General features: G+C 51.2%; 1 protein-coding gene across 6 annotated transcripts in view; it reads right to left on the bottom strand.

Moving 5' to 3' along the window:
• The window catches only part of LOC105473864 (SH3 domain binding protein 4), a 105,941-nt gene that overhangs the window by 5,081 nt on the left and 82,199 nt on the right, over window positions 1-18,661 (bottom strand). For all 6 annotated transcript variants that reach the window (XM_011728007.3, XM_011728011.3, XM_071073617.1 and 3 more), the window contains 2 exons: window positions 10,794-13,153; window positions 698-886 (listed from right to left, as the gene is read on the bottom strand). In XM_011728007.3, the coding sequence (XP_011726309.2) occupies window positions 698-886; window positions 10,794-13,153 (2,549 nt within the window). The remainder of the gene's footprint in view (window positions 1-697; window positions 887-10,793; window positions 13,154-18,661) is intronic.

Below are 18,661 nucleotides of genomic sequence, written 5' to 3'. Positions count from 1 at the left end.
AAAAAAACAGGGGAACCATCTCGGGGCCGGGGTCCACACACTCCAGAGGGAAACAAGCAGGGCTTTGTGCAAGAGTAGGTGCACAACAAATGAATCATCAGAAAGGATTTTTCTTTCCTTACAATCCTTATGGCACTTTCTCTCTGTGCCATTCATTTGGAAATTCATCCCATTCATAAAACACAGCCTTGCGCTTGGGACTTCCTGCTTCCTGGATCTTGCAAGCCTGAACCGCCTTCCAGGAAGCTTACTAGGGTGCCCTCCGCAAACAAGCAAGCATACAAAGGACCTCTGAGCAACAGCCCGGCCACACCGGCTTTGGCCCAAGTTATGTAACGTACCAGGTATCACTCCAGCCCAGAACAGCTCACAAAGGCCTCTGTGTATGCGTTACTGCATTATTCAATCCTACTGATGGTAATTTAAGATCGAAATGAGCAAGGGACAGGCAGTTCTGTTTGTCTTTCCCATGTCGTGTGGGAAGGACATCCTAAAGCCAGGGCTCATGGCAACCAATCCAGAGGACGGTTCCCGCTCAGTGAGGCGCACCCAGTGCTGGGCACATGCGTACACATTTCCACCCATCTCACCCTCATGGAAATGCCACGAGGCAGACCTTTTTACAGCTGCACTGCATGGGTCCAAAGAGCCAAGGGACAGAGGGGCTCAGTGAGCTCGAAGCTCAGCCGCGGCTCACCTCGCTGTCCACAACCCCGTTCCTGTCCCGGTGAGGAGACTCGTAGGCGTCCATCTGCTGCTTGGAGACCTTGGCCAGCTTCTCGGCCAGCTCCCGCCAGCGCTGGGCCACCTCTACGGCCGTGGTCAGGAGCACGAAGTCCTGGATGAGTCTGACCACCAGGCCCTGGCAGTCCATCTTCAGTAGGGCCTGCAGAGGAAGAGGCACAGTGTGAGACAGTGTAGGGAGGAGGGCAGGCTTGCTCCCCGCAGAATTCCAGCAGATGGCGCAGGAATGGCCATGGGCTCTCTATTCTCCATGTTCCCTGGCCTATCAAATGTCCCCTGAAATCGATCACTGCCAGGGCTCACGGGAGAGAAAAGATGATGTGCAGAGCGTGCTGGGTTCACCAGTGTCTCCCTCCAAAGCCCACATCCACCCAGAACCTCAGAACGTGACCTTACTTGAAAATGGGGTCTTTGCAGAGAGAATTAAGATGAGGTTCTTCTGGATTAGGGGAAGTCACCAACGACTGGCGTCTTCATAAGAAGAGAAAGCAGACACAGAGGCAGAGGGAAGAAGGCCATGTGAAGATGGAGGCAGAAGCTGGACAGACGCAGCCACAAGCCAAGGAACAGAAGGAGGGTTGAGCCAGCAGGGCCTAGGAGAGGCAGGCCTGCAACACCTTCTCCCCCACCACTTCCAGACGGGGCCACCCTGGGAGCCCTGACTGAGACCTGTGGCCTCCTGAACAGTCAGAGGACAAGTATCTGTTGTTTGAAGCCCCTTGGTTTGTGGTCATTTGTCTTGGTAGCCCTGGGAAGCTAACAGACAGGGTGAATATGGATTATAGTTGTCACCATTCCCACTCTCTGGGGATGCCAGAGAGGAACGAATGCATTTCACCAAACAGACACCATAGCCTGAGGCTGAAAGGGACGGAGGGCGAGCTGGACCTGCTGAGCGTGCAGTGCTGACCTTGGCCAGTTAGAGAGCACTGCGGGCAGAAGAGATGAAGGCTGGTGGACTCAGACACAGACCACCCAGGGAGGAGAAGGCAGAGAACAGAAGAGGCCTGGGGCAGAGACAGAGGGTGTACCACCAAGAACCACAGTGATTAGGAGATCCATGGACCTCCCCCAGGACTGTGCAACATGAGGAAACAGTTTCCACAACTGGTGGGACTGCTCCCATGCCAAAGCTGCAAGAACTTTGTACTGTGCCTTTAGGACAGGGATTACTAACCACAGAGGAAGTCAGAGGGGAGTTAACAGGACAGACAGCCCTGCTGGGACAGTGAAGTCCCAGCTGAGGCTGGAACAACCACATGCTGCCTTGGGACTCAATTCCCACCTAAAAACGGGGGCTGGATGGCACAGGCACTGAACATATGGCTCAATAGCCTAATATACGTGGCGGACCCCAGGCTGGGGTCAAACTCACATTTCTGGTTTAAAGAAACAAATCAAAGTGGCTAGCACAAGCCAGCAGGCCTGCTAGTCCTGCACACCGTGCCAAGTCACATGACTGCCACTGGGTGTCATGCGAGCGGCTCTGGCGCCATCCTAATTATAAATGAGGCCACACATGGTTAGCGTGCGGCTCTGAGCCAGTCAGGATGATGTCACCAGGAAGGCAGGAGAGCCACACGCTGGGTCTGATTCTCGTCTGAGTCTCCTCTGCCATAGAAGGCACAGCTCACCGCCACCCTTCAAGCTTTCTCTCATCCAACAACAGGAAAGGCTTGGCTTCCAGGGCAAAGCGGCCCGAGGCAGCCCAGAGACGGTTTCTGAGGCTCCTGTGGTCTCTTGGACAGGCGAGTTGCTAAGAAGAGAGGAAAGTCACCAGGCCTGGCGTTCTTTCTCCCTACGCTCTGCTTCAGCACCTGAGGTTGTCATTTTAGGACTCCAAAGTGTGCTAAAAAACAAACAACCCCCCACCCCCGCCAACCGCACTGCTGGTTGCCAGCGCTGTTTGGCCGACTATTTTGTGCGGACAGCTGGGTCGTCTTGCTAGCGCTCATGCAGTCGGCTGGGCTGCTTGCTTCAAAGCGAGCCCAGTTGTTTTAGACTGAGTATTCTGAGGTACATTGTAAGTTTACTTGGGGGTAGTCTAACAATACAAAAAGGTGACCTTTTTGGTGACGTGTGGCATGCATCAGCCAGAGCAGGTGACTCACGGTCCTTCTAGGTGGCCCCCAGCATCTCAATCTGTGCAATTTAAAAAGAACCATGAGCACCGGGCACAGTGGCTCACGCCTGTAATCCCAGCACTTTGGGAGGCTGAGGCGGGCGGATCACGAGGTCAGGAGATCGAGACCATCCTGGCAAACACAGTGAAACCCCATCTCTACTAAAAAATACAAAAAAACTAGCCGGGCGAGGTGGCAGGCACCTGTAGTCCCAGCTACTCAGGAGGCTGAGGCAGGAGAATGGTGTAAACCCGGGAGGCGGAGCTTGCAGTGAGCCGAGATCAGGCCACTGTACTCCAGCCTGGGCGACAGAGCGAGACTCCGTCTCAAAAAAAAAAAAAGACCCATGAGCACCAGGTGCGGTGGCTCATACCTGTAATCCCAGCACTTTGGGAGGCCGAGGCGGGTGGATCACGAGGTCAGGAGATCGAGACCATCCTGGCTAACGCAGTGAAACCCCATCTCTACTAAAAATACAAAAAATTAGCCGGCTGTGGTGGCAGGCACCTGTAGTCCCAGCTACTCGAGAAGCTGAGGCAGGAGAATGGTGTGAACCCGGGACGCAGAGCTTGCAGTGAGCTGAGATAGCACCACTGCACTCCAGGCTGGGCCACAGAACAACTCCGTCTCAAAAAAAAAAAAAAAAAAAAAAGAACCATGAGCGACAGATCATTCTGATGCCTCCCTAGATATGAGAGGCTGAGGCTGACATCTGGCTACCAACGAGGTTGGCCAGAAGCGGGGGGGGGGGGGGGAGGTTTGAGGACCTGGTGGCCGTTTCTGTTTTTGTAGAAGCTACTAGAAACTCAGGGCTTGCTGCAAGCCAGACACTGGGCTCCTCCACTCCCCAGAGCCACCCCACAAAGCAGAGCCTGAGTTCAACCCACTTTACAGAAGAAGCTGAGAGAGGCGAAGTGGGTTTCACACCTAGAAATGCCACAGCCAGAGCTGCCTCTGGGCGCCCATCCCCAGCTCCTCCCTGCTGTGTAGGCTGCAAGGCGTCTGTTCTACAGATAAGCACAAGAAGCCCGCAGTTGTCCCGGGTCCCACAGCTGGAAGTGACAGGCGTGGGGGCAAACGCAAACTTCTTGGCACTCGGCCAGCGTCCTTCCCGATGCCGTGAGCCCCACAGGGCATTGGGAATTGAACCAAATGTAATACTGGCCTGGATTATGCTTCACATCAACTCTTTATATATTTCAGAAGAAGGTCTGTTTCAATTTGAATTTGGATATATTCAAAATAAATTGTTTCAAAAAATGAAATGTTGCTAGATTTGTTTCAGCAGATAAAAGCATACAGGTGTGTATTCACGTGTCGGGAGGGTGTGTACTAAGCTGGTAGGCTGTCAGATCCTAATTTTCTTGCTGTGGTGGGAGCCTCGTCTGCGGTCCTGGGAAGGTGCGCTGGACCACCACAGGGTTTGATACGAAGTCACTCAATGTCCCCACTCAGGTCTTTCGTGGCTACTCAGCACACATCAAGCCCATTTGGCTGTGTGCACAGCTGCCTGGCTCCAAAGCAGCCTCATTTTCTAGGTAACAGAACACGTCAAAGTCACCTGCTTCTGACTCGAGTCATTCCTGGCACGAGTGATCAGAACTGCTCTCTCCCCAGGGGAACTGAGCACAGGTCCCCAACGTCCTGGGAAACACAGGTGTTCTCTGGCCCCTGGGAAGAAGGGCGCCTAGACTCCATCCAAGGGCAGCCAGGGTCCCATTTTCCACGGATCCTGGATGAATGGAGAGGTCGGCACTTCCAACGCCAAGAATGAAGGCATCTTTCCCTCACTCACTTTGGCTCCACTTACACAACTTTTACTGAGTCCAGCCCTGGTTTAGTTTGTTACAAACCACCCGTACCATCGACAAGGCATAATTGATGCATATTTTCAAAGGGCAAATTTTGGGTGCCCACCAATTGTTAGCAGTAGAAAAATCTCACAGCAGGAGGCTCTAGCTCTATGAGCCTGATCCCTGCAGCTTCCTCTTTGTATGGGCACACAGGTACACCAGGAAGCACTCAGCGGACTGATGCCCTATCCTGATTTCAGTTGGAATTTTGTTAAAGTGAGTACACTGTGAGTTCAGTCAGGGTTACTGAACTTTATAAAGGGACAGATAGTAATTTTGGCTTTGTGGGACACACGAAGCCTGAAAGCCACAGATAAAGCATATGGGAATGGGCGTGGCTGAGTTCCAACAAAATGCCATTGACAGGAATAGCAGACCTGGGGGCTAGAGTTCGGCAACTTGTTTCAAGAGACATTCTTGGCCAGGCAGGGTGGCTCACCCCTATAATACCAGCATTTTGGGAGGCTGAGGGGGGAGGATTGCTTGAGTTCAATGAGTTCCACATCGGCCTGGGCAACACAGTGAAACCTTGTCTCTACTACAGACAAAAAAAAAAAAAAAAAATTAGCTGGGTGTGGTGGCACGTGCCTGTGGTCCCAGCTACTTGGGAGGCTGAGGTGGGAGGACGGCTGGAGCCCAGGAGTTCGAGGCTGCAGTGAGCTGTGATCACACCACTGCACTCACACCTAGGGAACAGAGCAAGACTTTGTCTCAAAAAAGGGGCGGCGGGGGGGAATATTCTTATAAAGTACAAAGAAATACAATTCAGGCTTTTTTGCTGCATGTTTATTCCACCCTGCTTCCTTCCCAACATGTCCCAAAACTGGAAGGGAAGCCTTCTGCACACAGCACCTGGACAATGGGCCCCAGCCTCCTTCCCTTTCCCACGTTAACAGCCACAGACCCTGGCTCTGGGGCTGCCTGGGAGGAACCCCCCAGGACCCCATCCAATGCACACTGTCCATCAACTCTTCCTCTTCTGGAGGTTAAAGTGCGTCTTCTCCCAATTCACAGAGAGTCCCTCCACACCATTCTTTCCCACCCCAATGCGCCCCACGCACTTGCTAGCTTCCTTATTTCTGTTAGTCTTCAAGTCTCTTTGGGTTTATTCCAGCCCCCACTCCACTCCTAAAACCACCACCCTCCCTTGCTTTGCATCCCACAGCAACTCCTCTTTCTTTCTCTTAGAAACTTCTCCACAGAGCCCGACATGCCTATTTCCCTACCTCCCACAACTTGAGCAAAAAGTCCCCGCTACAGCCATCACCGATGGCTCCAGGTCACCACATCCTATGGCTTCGTTCTTATGGTGGATCCAGGACCAGTTGTGACAGCTCACTCTGGCCCCTTAGGAAGTTCTCCTTGGGCCTGAGACCACCGTAGGCTGCTTCTGCCCCCATGGCTGATGGCCACTGCCCATGGCCATCTCCAGCCAACTCCCCTTCCTTCCCCACCATAACAGAGACCACGTGCCGAGTGCTGACAGTATCCCGAGAATTGGGAATGGTCTCTTGCACCAAAAGGGCTCTGCTGAATGCAAAGTTTTCTGATTCTCAAAAAGCTGGGTTCCCTTTCAAAGGCCTCCACCACTGCCAGACGCTGCTCCTCCTCTTTGCCTGACAGGAATCCACCAACCACACAGTGTTTCTGGCCAGTCTACAGAGGATGCACTGTGAGGGTTTCATGTCCCCTGCTTCCCCTCTGATGTCTCAGGGGGCTGAAAGAAAACCCTACCCTCGAATCATGCCATTGCCACCATTTTTTTGAACATGGGACCACGAAAGAGCATAAGGCTTAAATGTGAATGTGCACGCTTCTCCTTTCATAAATATTTATGACTCCCCCTACAGCTTATTGAATATGTATATTTGGCCACCAATATCCATAAATTCTTGTTGCCTTTGCTCCTCCCTTGAAGTGTCTGTTTTTGGCTTCTGGCAGGAGGCTCTCCTTCCCAACCTGTCAGAATAGCCACCCGCAGGCTGCAACCCTTTATGAGGAATGAGGCTCTCCTTTCCAAATGCACAAACCTTGTCATTCTTCAGCTGACACCATCACAGACAGAGGCTCTAGTGGGAGAGAGGTGGCCAGGACAGAGGGGTACTCTGAGTGCAGCCACAGCCATGCTGCTGGGAAGGGGCAGGCAGAGGCACTGGGATGCCTCACACACGGGCTCTATCAAAAACAGGCGCAAAAATAATGGAAAGAGGAAATGGAACCACAGAACAGAAGCATGGTACGGCCACGTGAGAATGCCTCCAGCTTGAATTCTTAGCCCAGCCCAAGGCCTGCATTCATTCATTCATCACTCATTCATTCATTCATCACTCATTCATTCATGCATCATTCATTCATCACTCATCCATTCATTCATCACTTATCCATCGAGTGCCTCAGTGATTCTTACGTGCCGGGGCCCTTCCTCTCATGCGACCTATGTTCAGTTAGAGTAATAATGAGAAACAAGTACACAAGAACATAAACTTGTTTCTTTTCTTTTCTTCCTTTATTTTCAAGACAGGGTTTCACTCTGTTGTCCAGGCTGGAGTAGAGAGCTGCGATCACAGCAGCCTTGAACTCCTGGGCTCAAGCGATCCTCCCACCTCAGCCTCCTGAGTAGCTGGGACTATAGGTGTGCACCACTACATCCAGTTGATTAAAAAAAAAAAAAAAATGGAGAGATGAAGCCTCACTATGTTCCTCAGGCTGGTCTTGAATTCCTGGGCTCAAGCGATTCTCCTGCCTCAGCCTCCCAAAGTGCTGGTATTACAGGTGTGAACCTCCATGCCTGGCCAAAACAAATTGCTTCTGATTCAAGAAACACCACAGAGACAGAGGATGATGGGGTGCACGGGGCTGCAGGGAAGGACGTCCTGGAGAGATGGTATTTGAGCCGGCAGCTGAGGGAGATGAGGAGGTCTGGGAAAGGGAGCTTCAGGAAGAGGAACAGCATACATCTGCAGGGGCTGGAAGCCGGGCGAGCTGGGTGTGTTCAGGGCAGGGATGCACGGAGCATGGTGGCCTCCAGGGGTGGGATGGGTAGGGCAAGATCTTACAAGACTTTGTGGGGCAGGCGCAGGGGCTGACCCCGTTCTAATGGCAGTGGAGAGAGGAACAACCCAGGTCTCATTTGATTCCTTTTTCCTTCCCATCTCCCTGCATACTGACCGTCTCAAACTCTCACACTTTCCCCATCATTTAAACATGGTTTCCAACCCAAGGCATCAGAACAAGGACACAGAAAGCCATGATAAAAATAAGAGGCAGGGGGTGGCCGGGCTGTGACTCTCTGGGAGGGGCAGGTAAAGCAGTGGCAGAGGCCGCAGAAATCGTGACAGCCCTGTGATGACAAGCGGAATAGAACAGCCAGTTTTCAGGGTCTCCTAATAAATGCCCTGGGAGAAATCCATCTGTGGTTTCTAGAAGTTTGGTCAAGATTATGACTGACACAGGTGTGGGGGGGGGGGCGGGTGGAGACACTGCAAAACCAGTTTTACTTTATCACCACAAAATCTAACCTTGCCTCAGGGAGCCGACCTGGCCAAGGGCAAGTTTCACTTCCTCCTCTCTGGGTAGAGGAAAGACTAGGGCACGGAGGACACATCCGTCCCTGCAGCGGACAGGGAGACCCACCGATAAATCCCCTCCCAGAGACGCCAAGCAATTCGATTGAAAGAGTTTGATCATTTACGTCTTTTGGAAAAAGACAACAAAGCAGGAAATGAGTGTAAAAGCCACCTCCTTGGAGGTTATTTTCCGCCGCTGGTGTAGTAGTCCTGGTTGTGTCATTTTTCCACCTCTGGTGCAACGTCAAGGTGAGTGTCCTGGGCTCACCAACGCTGTCAGGGTCCATGACGGAATGCACGGCCATGGCTGTGGTCTCGGGGCCGCCCGCACAAAGCCTCTCACAGGATGGAAGCGCTTTGTGTGCCACTGTGCTGGGTGAACCCGTGAGGAGACCAGGCCACGGCCAGGCACCAGGTTCTGGAAAGTTATTTTACTGGAGAGCCGGGAGGTGTGCTCTGAATCACACACGGGTGATGGGTGATGGCTGATGGGAGGGACACAGGCCATCCCCTCCCTGCAGGTGACCCCATGTGGGCCCCAGAGGCTCCCCTGCTGCGTTTGTTCGCCTCCTCCCCACCGAAGTGCAGTGCCTTCCTGGTTGCCAAGGTGGCCCCTCTGACAGTCGCTTCCAGTTCCATCTTCCTCCCCTAGCCAATCTCGTGGCTCCATGCTTCTGGTACTACACACAACTGCAGGACACCCAGAGAGGGTCTCTCGCCCCACTCCTGCCCCACTCCTGCTGGGCTGCATCCCTTCTGTCTCCTGGCTCAACACGGGCAGCCGAGCCGGGTATGTGCCATGTGCGCCCCTTGCCTGCACACCTGTGTCTACAGGACACTCTGGGCTCTCCCAGACACACAGGGCTCAATCCAGGGGAGCTGGGGAGGTGGCAGAAAGGCCAGGGCACCAAGAACCACACCTCTCAGAAGCTAGGACGCAAGAAAGGCTGCGGGTTCAGAGGAACGAGGAAAGGCGGCACATGGCAAGGTCACAGGGTTTTCCCACAGGAATGAACACCAGTGATGCGCCCCTCTCCGGAGGATGGGGGTGGACTCTGTTCTATCACAGGGGGAAGTCCACAGGGACTCTCCACCACAAACACCCCGATGCCAGAACACAGGTGTCGCTAAGCCTAGCCAAGGTAACCGCCAGGACCCGGCTCTGCTGACGGCGGGGCTGCCTGCGGGGAGCGGCGCTGACAAAGCATTGAGCAAATGCTCCCCAGTTGGCTTGTGGGCTGGGGCGTAACCCACAGTCTGATGCTTACTTCCCCCTTTTATTTCTTTGGATTCCAGCTCACAGTTGTGCCGGCAAAACAAATGCTGTCCTCGCCCCACAACTCAAACCAACACAGCGGGGGAAGTGGAAACAACACAGAGAAGCTGGAAGCTTCAAGGAAGCAAAGGCAAGAAAAACGCACATTACAATGAACTCAGGCTTTGGGGCAGTGGTTCTTGAGACTCTGGAGTCACAGACCCTGTTGGGAATCTAACGAACCACAGATCTGCTCCCAAGAGATCTAAACTGAAGTGGTGAGAGCACAGGCCTCCTTCTGCCCCCACCCCCAGCGGGTCCACTCGGGGACCCTCGAGGAGCTCACAGACTCGGTGGGAAAAGTGACTGGAATGCTCTTCTTTGCAGGGTTCTCGGGTAGTCTGGGGCCTCCCAGGATCCCTGGTACACCCGTATCTCCAGATGCACACTTCAAGCCCCACATGTATATCCCAGGCAGCGGGACATCAGCCACAGACACCGTCCTGGTGACCTACAACACCACGGCCCACGCCCAGGCATATTGGGAAGGTGAAAGGCTGTGCTGAGCCGCACCTATCTCAGGCAGCGGGACATCAGCCTCAGACACTGTCGTGGTGACTTACGACACCATAGCCCACGCCCAAGCATATTGGGAAGGCGAAAGGCTATGCTGAGCTGCACTTATCTCAGGCAGCGGGACATCAGCTTCAGACACTGTTGTGGTGACTTACACCACGGCCCCACGCCCAGGCATATTGGGACGGCGAAAGGCTATGCTGAGCCGCACCTATCTCAGGCAGCGGGACATCAGCCACAGACACTGTCCTGGTGACCTACACCACGGTCCACGCCCAGGCATATTGGGAAGGCGGAAGGCTATGCTGAGCCGCACCTATCTCAGGCAGCAGGACATCAGCCACAGACACTGCCCTGGTGACTTACACCACGGCCCACGCCCAGGCATCTTGGGAAGGCGAAAGGCTATGCTGAGCCAGCCGCACCTATCTCAGGCAGCGGGACATCAGCCACAGACACTGTTGTGGTGACTTACGACACCGCAGCCCATGCCCATGTGCACTGGGAAGGCGGAAGGGCTTTGCTGAGCCGCACCTATCCCAGGCAGCGGGACATCAGCTTCAGACACTGTCCTGGTGACTTACGACATTGTAGCCCATGCCCATGTGCACTGGGAAGGCGGAAGGGCTTTGCTGAGCCGCACGCCTAACCTCCCAGGCACCTGCTGAGCACTCACCATCACAAGCTCCTTCTGGAAGGACTTCCGGTCTTTGCTCTCCGTGTTGTTACAGTCCTCCTTCAGCTTTTCCAGGACGGACGCCACCCGTTCGGGCTCACTGTCCAGCTCTGCCCGGCAGAAAAAGGTGAGCGGCAGGTTCACGTAGCCCAGGGCGTCGGCGAAGGAGCGCCAGCTGCTGATGTTCTCCATGAGCAGGGTCCTCACGGAGGCATAGATGTAGGTGAGGAACTTGCAGGGCCGCAGGATCTGCTCCAGCAGCACCGAGGTGCTCAGCTCGGGGCCCGAGCACAGGCTGGGCCGGGCCCTGCCGACCACCAGCACGTTCTTGGCGTGCACGAGGCCCACCCTGCCCTGGTAGTAGCCGATGTACCACTCCTTGGTCCACAGCTGGCCCCGGAGCCTGACGCGCTCCTCGCTGAGCAGGGCGATCCCGTCGCCCTTCTTGTACTCCAGCAGGTAGTGGTTCTTGTTCTGCCGCACCACCGTCTTGAGCAACTTACCAAACTTGAGGCTGGACACCGGGCGGTCCTGGAAAGTCGGGTACTTTGTAGTGGTGGCAAACGGGGACAGGATGATTTTCCCGACTTCGTTCTTCTTGAGAAACCTCCTTTGCCCGGAAGGCTTGATGGCACTTTTAGGGGGTGGCTGAGGAGTCTGGACGCAAAACTGGGTGAGGATGGCCTCCTGGTCGTCCTTCACCTGAACCCGCAGCGTGAAGTCAGAGAGCTCGTTGGGGTTCTGGGAGGTGATGGGGAAGATCAGGCGGCTCACCTTGCCCAGCTTCAGCTGGAATCCTCGCACCACTTTGGCCTGCTCGCTGGCTTTGACCTCGTAATTCGTCATATTGGAAAACATACAGACCTTGAGATCCTGGGGCCTGGATAAAACGAACTGGTGCTTGCCCCATAGCTGCAGGGCCACCGGGGCAGGGTTGGGTGCCTGGCGTGTGACCTCGCTGACCAGGAGTGTCTTTGGGGCACAGTCATGCCCAAAAATGGTCACTACTGTCTTGAAGGATGGGTGGATGTGTTTGGGGCCGTAGAGACCCACCGTGACTTTTTTATGGATGAAATCCCACACGGTGGAAGGGTAGAGGATGCTTGGGCCGTGGGCAACGATAGCCACGTACATACAGGGCTCCAGGTTGTGCAGCTGTGCCTGGACCGTGTCCCCACAGCTGCAGTTAAGCGGGACGGAGACATACGGCCCTTCCTTTGAGTCGCTCCTCAGGCACTGGAGGCCCACTGTGCTTTTGCTAAAAAGGTCATTTTTTATCTCTGCTGACACTTTCATCTCCAAGATGATGGAGGTTTTCACTTCCAGGTTGCTCAGCTTGACCTCCAGCACGGGGCTGATGCTGCAGGACCTGTCACTGTTGAGCTCCAGCGGGGGGTCCAGCAGGGCTTTCATGGAGATCTGCTGGGTCTCCCCAGGGGCGACGTGGCCCTCGGGCACGTGGATACTGATGCTGGTGTCGGGAAGCTGCACAGCACCCCCGGAGCTATCCAGCTTGCACACGATGTTTGTCTCCACGGCTTGGGTCTGGCCCCAACCAGGGCTTTGGCCAAGCAAGTCCAGGTCATGGCAAGACCGGGCCAGCTTCCGGTGGTTTAGCCAGGCAGTTCGGAAATCCTCCCGGCTCTGAAATTGCTCGGGGGCAGGTGATTTCAAGCCGGTGAAGAAACTCGACGATGTGGGAGCGTCGGACTTGGCTTGGAGGACGGAGAGTTCCGAGAGACTGTAGGAGCGCTTGCTCCTGAAGAAGGGGTTGTCCCGCCTGACCGGCGGCTCTGCGTGGAGCCCGTTTGTGACTGGAAGCTCGTCGAAGATGTTGCCAGTGCTATTCGTGGTGGCTGAGCTGGATTCAGTGAAGGAGGATGTGCCTGTGTCAAAAAGGAGCAAATCCACAGTACTTTTCGGATTCAGCTCATCTAGGCTGGGCGTGACGGGCACGTTCCCATTCAGAAACGGGTTGGTCTGGACCCCATTCCAGAAAGGGTTATTACTGTACGTTCTGCCTGGTACTTTTTTGTCATCCGTCCATCCCCCGAGCAGATCCAGCTCCTTGGCTACCTCGTCTGGGCTGTCTGGAAGATTGTCAATCATACCGCTGTCACTCAGTGTTGAGTTCCGGTAGTTCAAGGGCTGCACGTAGGAGGAGGGGATGTAGCCCATTTCGGTGGTGTTGTGTGCGTACCACCACTCACCGCCAGATGTGTCCAAGACGTAGAGATGGTCGCCCTTGGAGAACTTCAGTGTGGTGAAGTTGGTGGGGCAATAGTCCTTGATCGCAATCACTTCCTTCGCATTTCCAAAAGGTGTGGGGTTGTCTACTAGCAAGGCACTGGGAGAAGGCACTGTGCAAAACACAAAGAAAACAGACAGTGAGGGCAAGGCCGGTGGTGCATCCAGGGTGCTTCCCAAAGGAGGGAGGAAGGTGGTAAACCAGACAGGTGGACAATAACCCAGGCAAGTCACCAACAGAAACAAACCAAAATGAAATTCGGTACGTCATTTACCTGGCCAATGAACTGGTTACTGAGAGCACCATTGCTACTTGGTCACTTTCGAAATCGACAGCCTATGCCCGGCAGAAAGACCACAGAGGATCCTCTCCATCACTCACAGAAAAGCAAATCAGTGCAATGGAATATTTAACATGCCCTATGCCCTAAACATCTCATTTCGGGCAACTTTAACTTCTTAAAAGAACTGCTACTAGATACAAAGAGAAACTGAATGTGATTTACTTAGAAAACACGGTGACATGATGAGTTAGGTGACCACGGCATGTGACCAGGGACTGGAAATGAACAGTCTCCCAAAACTCCCACAATGACATGTCTGAGCCGATTCCAAGCCCTGCTTCTGGATGGAAAGATTCCCTCAACCTGCTTCTTAAATTTCCAAGCTCAACCTGTTCCTCATCCAACTGTTTCCTCAGATAAAGTATGAATTCTGAAGTCAGTTCCTTCCAACCTCTTTTATTCTTATTTTATGTATTTATTTATTTATGAGACAGTGTCTCGCTCCGCCACCCAGGCTGGAGTGTAGTGGCATGATCTCAGCTTACTGCAACCTCAGCCGCTTAGGTTCAAGCGATTCTCCTGCCTCAGCCTCCAAAGTAGCCAAGATTACAGGTGTGTGCCACCACGTCTGGCTAATTTTTGTATTTTTAGTAGAAATGGGGTTTCACCATGTTGACCAGGCTGGTCTCGAACTCCTGACCTCAAATGATCCTCCCGCCTCAGCCTCCCAAAATGCTGGGATTACAGGCATGAGCCACTGCGCCCAGCCCAACCTCTTTTAAATTATCATTCAAAATCACAACATGAAAATAGACTGTCCACATACCTTGAAAATGAGAGATTATGCCTAGTCATAGCTCATACTATCATTGAAGAAGTGTTGAAGCAGTCTGAAAAATTCCAACCCTTTAAAAAGTGAATCAAGTTAATTTATGGTTCCTGCCATTAAACTCTGTATGTTACCAATGTAGACAGCAATTGAAACAGCAAAAATAAGTCAGTTAAACAAGTGGTGTGTTTTGAAAAATAATGGATATGATTAAATAACCAAGTGTTTTCTCTCCTTTTCATACATGAGAAGGTATATTCAGAAGATGAAGAACATTCTTTCTGAAGAAAATAAGCATATATACTTCTCCCCGGGACTCCCCTCCCCCACCTCCTACACTGCCTCACTTTGGGAGTCTGCTGACATTCTGGCTTCCTGTAATAAACAACTGAAAGAAAGAAAGGAAATGTTTCTTTTTCTTTTGCTTTTTTTTTTTTTTTTTTTAAGTTGCCAAAGCAAAGAATCCATTTTTAGGTGAACTAACCTACACCTTTTCTAATGTGATTAAGTCCACAGTCATCATATTCTATCAAATTGCTCCCCCCTCTGCCCTGCCCCGCCCCAGAAAAAATCACCTGCCAGTTTCCTTTTCCTTTGAAAGGAAATAATCACACTTCCTTGGGAAAGTGTTAGGAAATCAGGTAGACAGTTTCTATTCATTTACATGAACTGGGTCCCAGAGATGCGCTTGGCTGGGAGCATCCCTGGGCCTTGAAGCCCCACCTACCTCCTCCTGTGAAATTACAGCAGGTGGTCTATCTAGGTGTCTCAGAGAACCCGGCTCTGGGATCACTGAACCAAGACTTGAATGGAGTCCTTAGAAACTGTGTGATCTCCAGAGCCTAAGACTCTACTCATGGTGGAGAAAAAGTATATTTCCTCAATGAGCTTTGGAAAGGATAAAATGCAAAGACGTAGATAAGGCACTTGTCATAATATTGCTTGTCCCAACTTGAAGAGGCACAGGATGTTATGTGAAATAGACATCTCCTGGCCCCAACGTTATCTTCTTCCATAGCTCTTATCACCAACCACTACATCATGTACCTGATGGGGTTCAGAACATGCTACCCCCAAAATACAGTACCATGCGTATTTTAAGCTGGAGGAATTGGAGAAACAGCAGGTGCAGGAAGAACTCCCTGCCCACCCCTGAAGCAGGTCACAGACTCTCAAGTGGGAGGGGCCCTCACTGGATGTGGGGGACAGAGCATCCTATCTCCAAGGACACAGGGAATCTGCAATGCCCAGGCCTTGCTGTCCTCTGGCTCATGACACTTGCTCATGCTTTTTTTTAATCCCATCACATTTTTTCCAGGACTCTCCACACCTCATCGAACCCCTCAGGTTTAACTACTTCTTTAAGTCTTCATTTCCTTATGAAGAAATGTCTGCAATATACATAAAACATACATTAAGTCAGTTTGCATGCTTTTCTCTTCTTAATGTCTTTTGTTAAAGGGGCCCAAGCCAAGAACTCAGAATTTTCCCTTCTCTACATACCTTACACACACACACACACATATATATATACAAAAAATAAAAAATATATATGAAAAATAAAAAATATATATTTTTTTTTTCAGGAGGGGAGCCTCCATCTCCCCATTAGGATATCAGCACTATGAGAGCCTGTTTTGTTTGCTGTTGTATCCCTGGGCCTCGTACAAGGCCTGGCACAGAGCAGGGGCTCAATGAGTATTTGTGGAATGAATGATCATCGTGCGTGCATAAATGACACAGAGAAGCCATAGTCTGTGTTATTGGATCCTGGTGCTGGTCAAAGCAATGTCTGAATTCCCCCCGGCTATGCTCTTGTGCTCTAAAAAAATCATAAAACTGACAAATTATTTAATATGAGATGGAAGTGAACAAAAACCTGTGAAAGAAAATGGCTCTGATGGAGAAGTGGGAAGAAGTTATGTGGGTCAGGCTGAGGCCAGAGGATACAGAAGCTCTTCTCCCCTATTTCTGCTTGCTAGTCATGATCTCCAGGAATATCAACCATTTTGTCTCCTTGACACATCTACTGGAAATGTCACATAAAGATGAAAAAAACTAAATGGAAATTAAATAAAGCTTGCCGGCCATCAAAATCTTGCCAGAATCCCTCAAAGGTTATGTCCTTATTATGCTCCCCCAGAATAATTCCCTTATAGTCGTTTCAAAACTAAGAAACCAAAGCAATCAAGCATGCTTTGTGCATAGCCTAGAATGTATCAACGAGAATTATCACTCAGTTTCATCCAACTGAAGAATTAAGAACGGTTTCACTTAAAATTCCCAGCACTCTCCTTGGAAGAGAAGTCGTCACAGATTTCACTCAAGGGATCAGGCTTACCCAAGGGAAACCACCCCACTCTTCCTTTCCAGAATCCCAGGAAGGTGGACTGTTGTGTGATAACCCCTTCTAGACAAGGTCCTCCATCAGTCAACTGCCACCAAGCAGCCGGGGACCCTGGGGAAGGGCTTCCATCCCATCAAATGCCAGAGAATCCTTATCGAATTACATCTTAATGAATTCTGAGGAGTATTACCCAGATTCACAGCCACCTCGATTCTAATACAAAAAATCTCCCTGGGTTTTAGGAAGTTCAATGTACTGAATAATACATTTCCTATCCCTCTGCCTACGTTCTTCGGCAGGCAAAACATTCATCAGAGCAGAAGGTTCCACGGCAGATATTTTGGCTGAAATAAATTCCCACCTTGGAGTCTATCACCGGGATGTGCGTGAAGCTTCTGGCTGGCGCACTGCCTGGGTCACATGTGGTGCCTTGGAGGTAGACTCCCCAGGATCTCTGGGCGAGACCGGAGATCCCACGGTTCTGTCAACCTCAGATTCTCAAAACATCCTCCTCCTCACATTCGAGGCTGTCTTGTTTGTCTTCCTCCTCTAAATTTGGGAGTCTTTTAGGGATAACAGCCAATATTTCCTCCAGAGCACTGTCATTATTATTATTATTATTATTATTAATTTATTTATTTTGGAGACAGAGTCTCAGAGTGCAGTGGTGTGATCTCAGCTCACGGCAACCACCGCCTCCTGGGTTCAAGTGATTCTCCTGTCTGAGCCTCCTGAGTAGCTGGGATTACAGGTACGTTCCACCAGGACTGGCTAATTTTTGGTATTTTTAGTAGAGACAGGGTTTCACCACGTTGGCCAGGCTGGTCTCGAGCTCCTGACCTTGTGATCCGCCTGCCTCGGCCTCCTAAAGTGCTGGGATTACAGGTGTGAGCCACTGTGCCCAGCCCGCTGTCATTATTTTAAAAAGTTCACCTCACTTTAAGACTCTGCCCTCCTCACTGTAACACTCTGCCCAAATCACACAATTTATGCTCCCTAGTCCTAGCTTTGACTCTGAGTTGGGCCATAAAGTAAAAAAAAAACAATGTCCATTAACAGAATCTGAAAAATAAATGCTTCAGTTATTTATGGCAACACCCAATCACTGTTGTTCTCTTATTAATAACATCTCATACTGGCTAGCCTTTTATTTTAAAGAACATTTACAGCAATGCTCAGGGATGCCAGCATCAATCAGAGGCAGGGAGAAGATGTTTGGGATAAAGGAGAAGGAGAAGCTGCTCAATTAGACAGACATAAACACAGTGCGTATAATTTCTAGTACATCAGGATAGAGGATTACAACTTTATCTGGGGGATAGCGGTTTAGTTCAAGAAACATTTACTTAGCACTGACTTTAGGCCGGGGCTGAGGATACAAAGGTCAAAGTCAAGTTCCTACTTTTCAGCTGTGCTCCAGGCAAGACAATTTCAACAGCTAAGAGAAAGCCAAGGGATGATGATATTGATGATGATGGTGCCGTCACTGCAGCTGCCAAGCCCCGAGGGAGCACGTTGAGAGAGACTGAATGTGGCCTAGGTTGGGGCAGATGTCCAGGAAGAAAATGCCCTACTGGTATCAACCTTGGTGTCCAAAAGATAGGTCTTCTCATGAACTCAATTTTATGAGGCCACTGGAGAAACCCGGAGACCCAGGGTTATCAAACCTTAGGACCACCTTCTAGAACAGGGATTGGTAAAGCACGGCCCTGGGGCCACACGGGGTTGTCTGCAAAAAAAAAAAAGTTGTCTTGGAACACGACTGTGGCTATTTAATGACTTACTTCTGTGGCTGCTTTCATGCAACAAAGCAGCAATGAATAGTAGTGACAGAGATGGTATATGGCCTGCAAAGCTTCAAATATTTCCTATCAGACCGTTTAGAGAAAAGGTTTGCTGACCCCTCCCCTAAGCCACCTTTTTTTCTTCTCTAGTGGTTCTCACTATTTCATCTATTTGCCACACTCTCTGTTCCCCTGGGTTTCTGCGCCACCAAGCTCCCTACCACACTGTCACTGAATTTTATCACGAAAAAAGAAACATACCCTGTATTAAGAAGGGGTTTCACTAATAAGGGGGAACCAAAAAATAAGACAAGCGGCTATGGTTCTAGGGCTAAACCTACGAACACGGTGAAGTTTAAAGAACTAAACTTTAATGA

The sequence above is a fragment of the Macaca nemestrina genome, chromosome 11 (assembly GCF_043159975.1).
Source record: "Macaca nemestrina isolate mMacNem1 chromosome 11, mMacNem.hap1, whole genome shotgun sequence".
Classification (NCBI taxonomy): domain Eukaryota; kingdom Metazoa; phylum Chordata; class Mammalia; order Primates; family Cercopithecidae; genus Macaca; species Macaca nemestrina.
Note: the sequence above shows the minus strand (reverse complement) of the source record. Positions and strands in the feature narration are given on the sequence as shown.